An 8,190-nucleotide genomic window follows, 5' to 3' on the forward strand; every position below is an offset into this window, starting at 1 on the left:
CGTCGTCCACTCGCCCTGGACCTCTTGTGTCAATCTCACGTGTCATCCCAACCATCCTAGCCTAACGGGCTAGAGAGCGCTACATGGTGTCAGAAATCGTGTTCCTACCCAAGCCCAGGCATGGTCCTACAACACAGTGACGACGAAAGCACACCGGCACAAGGGAGCAATCCACAGAAGTCGAAACAGAACCCTGGTACGTCGCACCAAGCAGAGCAGCAGGCGGCCGCCGGCGGAATGGCTACCTCGCTCATGCCGAACGCGACGGGCGGCGGAGGCTACGTTCTTGCGGCGCCGCCGCGATCGTTCGATACGTCGGCAGATGACCTGGTCGAGGAATGGAGATTCTTCAAGACAAGTTTCGAGATTTACGAGACAATCAGTGAACTCGCCGCCAGACCCGAAGCCTACCGACGCGCGATGTTGCTCATGTGCCTGGGCGAAGCCGCGAGGACCTGGATGGATATGAAGCAAATCGAGTTTCGCGAATCCAGCCCCCAGGAAATCATGGATCGCATCGAAGAAAGGTGCACAGCTACGGTGACGCAAACCCTCCGGGACTTTAAATTCTTCAGCCGAGACATGGACCAGAAGCGAGGCGAAAGTTTCGACTCATACTACGAAAAGATACGCTCAAAGAGCCGAATCTGCAAGTTCGGCGAGATGACGGATCGACTGATAAAGTCACGGATCATCATCGGCCTGTTCGACAAAGCCCTACAGAAAACCCTTCTCGCAAAGGACCTCAACCTCAGTGACGTCGTGACTAGATGCAGAAGCGCAGAGTTGGGAGCGCAGAACGCGCTAGAAATCAACCGCTCTCAGCGACCAACAGAGATCATCGCGGCAGTGCATGCGCACCATGCGAACGACGATGTTTACAATCAAGAAAACGACGACCCCGGCGATCACAACTGTCACAACATTGCCGCTGTCAACACACAGCCGTGTGGAAGGTGCGGCTATTCACATCAAAGCGGTTTGTGCTATGCAAGAAACAAGCAGTGCAGCAAGTGTAACAAGAAGGGACACTACGCGAAACTATGCAGATCAGCGTCAAACACTCGGAAGCCACAAAGCCGGCGATTCGAAGAGAGCCAACCAAATCGCGCACCCTACCAGCAGCGGGGCGCCCAGAGAACCGCGAGCACCAGCAAAGTCTGGTCCGTCCAACAGGACTCAGATGATGACGACTTCACCCTCTGCCAAGTGCGTCACCGCGAAGCCACGATGAAGTCGAAGAAATGGGACCAAGTAGTCGACATCCAAGGGCAAGCAGTCAAGGTGAAACTAGATACAGGAGCCGACGTATCGGTACTCCCCGCCGCCTTCATGCAACACCTGAAAGCGGCTGGCTGCAAACCGTACAAACTGTACCCGAGCAACAGTCGGTTGGTCTCATATTTCGGCGACAGGTACACATCTCAATCAACTGTAATCCTCACGTTGAGCTGCAATGGCATATCGACTCAGGAGAATTTCTTCATAGTCGAAGAAAGAGTCATGCCAACGCTGCGAGGGATGCAGCGGAAAATCTCAACCTGATCGCAAGAATTTCAGAGATCTCAACTCAAGTGGACCCAGAGCTCGACCGGTGTATGAAGCAGTTCCCGAAGGCGTTCACAGGTGCCGGAACCATCAGAAACCACCAATGTTCGATCCGGCTGAAACCTGGCTACCGTTCCTTCGTCAATCCGTGTCGCCGAATACCGCTAGCGATCGAAAGCGAGGTAAAGGCGGAGCTTGACCGGATGCTCGCGAAAAAAGTCATCGTGCCCGTCGTTGAGCCGACTGAATTCGTCAGCAATATCGTAACAGCGAGGAAGGCCAACGGGAAGATGAGAGTATGCCTGGACCCAACTCACCTCAACAAGCAAATCGAGAGAGGACCGCATCCGACGAAGCGCTTAGAGCAGATCGCGTCGAAACTAAATGGTGCGCAAGTCTTTTCTACCCTCGACGCCGATGAAGGCTTCTGGCAAGTTCCGCTGGATGAATCAAGCTCGTTGTTATGCACATTTATCACCCCATGGGGACGCTTCCGCTTCGTTAAAATGCCATATGGTATAATCAACGCATCAGATGAATTTCAGAGGCTGACAGACAACCTCTTCGCCGACCTCGATGGCGTCTGCGTAGTTGTAGACGACATACTCGTATGGGGGAGATCGAAGGAGGAACACGACAGCCGCCTGGAAACGGTTCTCAGACGATGCGTGGATTCGGGAATGGTGCTCAACAGGCAAAAGTGCAAGGTCGGTAGGGAATCCGTTAGGTACCTTGGAGTGATCTTCGATAAGCAGGGCATTCGCGTTGATCAAAGTCGGATCGACGACATACGCTCGATAAAAGTGCCTACGTGCCTCAAAAAACTCCAAGGGTTCCTCGGCATGACGAATTTCGTCTCGTCATTCATCGATTCATACACCGACATCACGGCCCCGTTGAGGGAGCTGCTCAGAAGGGACACCTGCTTCGTTTGGCAGGAACCACAGCAGCGTTCCTTCGAACGTTTAAAAGAAGCGCTAGCATCCGCCCCCGTGCTCAGGTACTTCGATCCGGCACTGCCGATTGTGCTATCGGTAGACGCGTCGCAGTTCGGAGTCGGAGCAGTACTGTTGCAGGAGGACTCCGAGGGAACACATCCGCTAGCCTACGCGAGCAGAACCCTTACAGAGACCCAAAAAAAATACGCACAAATCGAGAAGGAAATGCTCGCGATCCTGTTCGGATGCACCAAGTTCCATTATTACGTCTTTGGGCAAAAGAACCTCCGCGTGGAGAGCGACCACAAACCCCTCGAGATGATAATGCAGAAACCACTACATCAGGTACCATTAAGGCTTCAAAGAATGAGGATGGCCCTACAGAAGTACGACATCGATGTCCAATATATTCCCGGCAAGAACCTCCATGTCGCAGACTGCCTCTCCAGGAACCCGGCCCCAGATGAGCTGGAGGATCTCCCGAACATCGCGTCCTTGAGCACGCTACCCGTGGCAGACCATAGGCTCCAGGAATACATCAGCTCACACGAAAAGGATGCACAAATGCGAACGCTCAAGGCGGCGATCTCATGTCAGAGGGATGGCCGGAAGACAAAAGCAGAGTTCCCCACACGATAAAGGAATTCTGGCCGTACCGCGATGAGATGCACATCGAGCAGGGATTGATTATGAGGTCGAACCGAATCGTCATTCCCCAGCATATGCGAGGTGAGGTACTCAACCAACTCCACTACCCACATACTGGGATGACGAAGATGAAACTACGAGCGAGGACAACGGTCTACTGGCCGACCATGAACGCGGACATCGAGAATCTCGTGGCCCGCTGCCAGCAATGCCAACGCGACAAACCGGCTAATTCCCGAGAGCCAATGTGCTCCACACCCACCCGCCGAGACCGTGGCACACCATCCTATATGGACCTCTTCGAGTTCGACACACAGCAGTACCTCGTCGTGGTCGACGCATACAGTTTTTACTGGGAGATCACACAGATGCGATCCACAACGATGAAAGAGGTGGCCCGCGCGCTGTTTGCGACGTTCGCGCACTTCGGATTCCCAGTCGAACTGAGGTCAGACAATGGCCCACAATTCGTCGGAGCATGGCTCCAAGAACTACTCCAGCAAAATGGAATAAAACAAACCACGAGCTCCCCCTACCACCCAAGAGGAAATGCCCTCGCCGGAGCGTGCCGTACAAGAAGCCAAGAAGTTGTTGAAGAAACACCCATATGGAACGCCAGAGTTCTTCGCAGCAGTCCTAGAGTGGAGGAATGTCCCGCGAAACCAGATACTCGGCTCACCGATGCAGAGACTCATGGGGAGGCAGGCCCGAAGGCCTTACCAGTCGCGCCGATCCACCTCCAACCCCGGGTCATACCCCCGCAAATTGTGACGGACGAACTCGAGCGAGAGAAGAAGCAAAGCAAATCGTACTATGACCGCGGAGCGAAGATCCTTCCGCCGCTGACGCAGAACCAAACAGTAAGAATCCTACCACCCACAAGAAAACGTGTAGGAGGCGGGGAACGTCCTCCAGGTTCTGCCACAGCCGCGCTCCTACTTAGTGAAGGACACGAAAACAGGGGTACAATCCCGTCGCAATCGAGTAATGCTGAGACCAGTGCCACCAGAAGAGACCGTGTCGGACCGAGACCCGGAAAAGACGACCGACAGCGAAGCGCCGCAGCCAGAGCATCAGACTGACGCTGGCCAGAAACCGGTGGAGATAGAAATAAGAAGATCAAATCGAATCGCAGAAAGAAGGGAACGTGAGGCAGGGCAGAAATAGACGCCAAAGCAGGCGACGCCCCGACCAATCGCTCGGCATATACATAAGCTCACCCCCACCGCGAAAACACTGTTCATACCCCGAACCGAAAGGGTGGCCATCCTTGTAAAATTATAATCAGGTGCTTAGAAGAGGGATGTGATATCCAATGTACCGTCGCTATCTGACGGACACCATCCGTTCATTAATACAAGCCCAACTGTTCCTAATAAACGTCGTCCACTCGCCCTGGACCTCTTGTGTCAATCTAACGTGTCATCCCAGCCATCCTAGCCTAAAGGGCTAGAGAACACTACACTCCGCATCAGGAACAACGAAATATGAATCATAGTAATAGATAGAATTTGTATCTTCACCATACAGACCGACTCCTCGTTATCACTATCAGAGCGGCTGTTGAGCATGGAATATGTTACATAGCGATAACTCCGAGCGATCATGTTGATCGGAAAGATTTCTCTCGGAGGACTCTCGTGAGATCAAAGAAATGCCGTAGTTATTAAGAGACCTAAGATCTCTGAGCCGGTCGGGAGATCCTCGAACGGAGGATACTCTGATGAACCGCAAGAACAAAGTGATCCCATCTGAGTCGGCATCAAGACCAGGATTGGACTTCGTGGCGCCATAAGTGTACGGCGAAGGGTGCCGAAGCGGCTGGGTGACTCCCCAGCTGCGGAATGTTCCGCGGCCAAACGGTCGCGGCCAAATGGGGCGCTCCGGTTTAGATTCTTGGTCGTCTTCCGCATTGCTCTAGCCGGAACCATCTCCGCTTCCATCCGTCACACATCCTTCGGCGTCGCATTGAGCGCCGGAGCCGCCTGCGTCGGAGTTGCCAGCATCGGAGCCGTCAGCGTCGTCTTCACCAGTCAAATCGAATTCGTCGAGCATTCTCACGTCGAATGCTGTCGCTCTAGCTCCGTAAATAGCTTTCTTAACGACGAGATCCAGCCCATGTGCGAAACACTTCTGTTGCTTGAGACCGAGGAGATTGACGGCCTTCAGAACGTTACTCGCTCCATCGGAGCCCGCACTTACGATGTCCTTATCGGATAGATCGTAGATACGAAGTCGATCGCTGATGATTTGGCACAAATATTCTCCTGCAGCTGATTCTTTCACCCTTATGAGGCCCAGGGGCGCAATGTTCGAGTCGCCGAAAATCAGGCCGTAACAGTGAACGTTGAGGGTTACGTATCTGTCCGTTCCGATGAGTGTCGCTTCATCGAGAGAGAGGGACAGTCTTACGCCTGAGAGAGTAAGTATGAGCCAGTGACTTCAGATATCTCGCCGTGATAGGGGAAAACGAAAAAATGCTTCAGAGGAAAGTCCTCACCTTTCTCTCTGACTCGTCTGAGCTCCCTCCGGAAACGATTTCTGACTCTGCTCGCCTCGTCGGTCAGCATCTTCCTTATGCTTGCGATCGATTTCGGTAACGGTGGATCTTTTGGGTAAGCTCGGCTCAGAGTTCTCCTGAGCGCAGCAGAAGTCACGACTTGATTAATGCTCAGATTAGATTCGCAGATCAAGCTGAGCACCTCACTCTTGATAGTATGTTCAGCTACGAAGTATTCATCCAAGGCTAGCCGCTTCTTCTTTTTTGCGGGGTTCATTCCCCTGAGATCCCTTCGGACCGAGGAGGCGTCTCCATCTCGTCCTCGTCCATGTCGAAGTTGATACGAGAGGCTTCATCGATCACGGATTCGTCGGAGTCTTCTCCTCCTTGACGGAAATTCCGTGCTGTCTGTTCAAATGTGTGATCAAAGCACCCGTCGTCCTGTCGCTCTTCAGAGTCCGAGAAGCTAATCTCGATAAGTTGAAGGTCGACTACGAAATGCAGATATTTTTTCGACGAAATGCAGATATTTTTTCGACGAAATACCAAACACTCAGTTGTTCTCAACAGGCCAGAGAAGCTCACGTAGTTTGCATTCCACAAGCAAGGAAGGTCCCCACGACATCAAATACGACAGGATAAGGCCATCGCTTTCACTCAATGGCAGGAATCGTCAGATATCACAGAAACACGAACACATCAGACCGCTGAATACTGTCGACCCATGCTGCCCGCTGGAAGTGCGGAACACTATTTCGCCGTTCACTCACTCGAGGACACCTAGAACATTGGGAACCGATGGGCTTCTTCTCGAACCACTTTCAGACCCAGCTTTTCAGTTTTTTCGATCCTTCGAATCCAGACATACTGCTCATCCGTATGCCCCGACTCTTGGAACATACAACAACAAGGAGCGAGTTTCACAAAGCCTGTTTTCTCAGAGAGTCCTTGCTCTGTCCTCTGAAAACGACACAATGGATGTATGTACGTGTGTACATGTAGATGAAGCGTAGATGCAACTCCTAAGCCCAAGTCTTGATATCGCGCGGCGACGTTCATCTCGTCATAGCGCGCTCTCCTGCGCCGAATTCGAAAACGGAATCGGAAGATCATTCGACCGCGAAATAGGTAGTTCAATTTTGGCACTTTCCTGGTTTTGCTTCCTCGCCGAGGGATCGTCACCCGTCTTCGTCAAGACAGAGAGGGCTCCGCTTGCGTAGAGGAAGCTGAATTTGTGATAAATTTCCAAAGAAACATGGAGGCCATCTGATGCGGTTTTCGTGCGGTTACTAACCGCCGAAAATTGCGGTTTGTGACCGCTGCAAAGCCTAACCCTGATGCCAAATGCCACTGTCAAAGATGCCAACTCGAAGATGCCCCAATGGCGAGCGCCAACTCAGAGACGCCCCAGTGGCGAGCGCCAACTTGGAGGCATCCCAGTGGCGCACATCAGCTCGAAGGCACCTGATGCCAAATACAGTGAAACCTGTCAAATAGGTCCACCTTCCGTCAGAGCAAAACGCGGACCGATCACTCAGGTGAACGCTTTACGCGATTGACGACATTTTCCTCTGAAGTTGTCTCTCCTTCACCCCTTCTCCTCGGATAAGCACGGAATGAAGAGGCATGCCTTTGGTCTCACTGAGTGCACTCACTTTTTACTGTAGGTATTTAGATTTTGTCATTCCTGCTCATGAAGGTGTGTAAATCGGTCTGACGCAGTAACTCCTGAATGTTGTTCAAGATGAAGTTCTTGACTTCTCTCTTACGCTCAAGGATAGAATCGTAGGCATTTGACGGCATCGCGCCCGCCGCGAATACGAAAGACTTCAAGGTCTCGATCGCTAGGAGCGCCTCTTGGGACGATGCGGACCTCACGTCGCAAGTGTCCTCCGCTTCGTCTTTCTCATTGAGGGGCTCGGAGCCTGGACAGTCGGCGTGGCTCTGGATTTCTTCTTCAAATTAAGGATCGGAGACGTCAGCCTTTTCTGATAGCCGCAACAAAGTTTCGAATATCAATTCTTCCGCCTCATCGGTCCCGGGCACTTCCACCTTATCGAGCCCGAGACCATAATGTTTGAAACACTTCACGATGGTCTTTTCTTGTACACCTTCCCAATCAAAGGATCACCCATGGGAGTGCTTCAAGAACGTTGATTTTCTTCGTGAGATCCGTAGCGCTCTCACATTCATGCATCCGTGTCAGAAGCCACCGCAGCATCAAGCCTCTGTATTGTAGTTTGAAAGCTTGTATTATGCCTTGCTCCAAAGGCTGGAGCTTGCTCGTCATATTTGGTGGCAAGAAGAGCAGATGAACGTTGCTCATGGAGCGACGAATATGGCATGGGCATGGAGCATTGTCTACTAGCATCAAAACTTTCCCGCCCAGGCTCTGCATGCGAGCATTGAATTTATCGAGCCATTTTTCGAAGATTGCGCCCGTCATCCAAGCTTTGGGATTGGCTTCCCAAAACACGCCGAGTTTCAACATTCTTCTGCCTTTGAAACAGCGACGATTCAGCGCTTTCCAAATGATCAACGGCTTAAACTTTAAAT

The 8,190-nt window shown here is 52.2% G+C and overlaps 1 protein-coding gene and 1 pseudogene across 1 annotated transcript; one reads left to right on the plus strand and one right to left on the minus strand.

The window, feature by feature from the left end:
- Positions 1 to 1,598: 1,598 nt before the first annotated feature.
- Positions 1,599 to 4,216, plus strand: LOC114828098 (uncharacterized protein K02A2.6-like; annotated as a pseudogene).
- A 3,089-nt stretch (positions 4,217 to 7,305) lies between these two features.
- LOC100897480 (tigger transposable element-derived protein 6-like) lies at positions 7,306 to 8,125 on the minus strand. The gene is made up of 2 exons (XM_003741285.1): positions 7,766 to 8,125; positions 7,306 to 7,578 (listed from the first exon to the last, which is right to left on the minus strand). Exons 1-2 carry the CDS (start codon positions 8,123 to 8,125, stop codon positions 7,306 to 7,308), a joined length of 633 nt encoding a protein of 210 aa, XP_003741333.1.
- Between the last annotated feature and the right edge of the window lie 65 nt (positions 8,126 to 8,190).

This window comes from Galendromus occidentalis, unplaced genomic scaffold, assembly GCF_000255335.2.
Source record: "Galendromus occidentalis unplaced genomic scaffold, Mocc_1.1 scf7180000077142, whole genome shotgun sequence".
In the NCBI taxonomy this organism is placed as follows: Eukaryota; Metazoa; Arthropoda; class Arachnida; order Mesostigmata; family Phytoseiidae; genus Galendromus; species Galendromus occidentalis.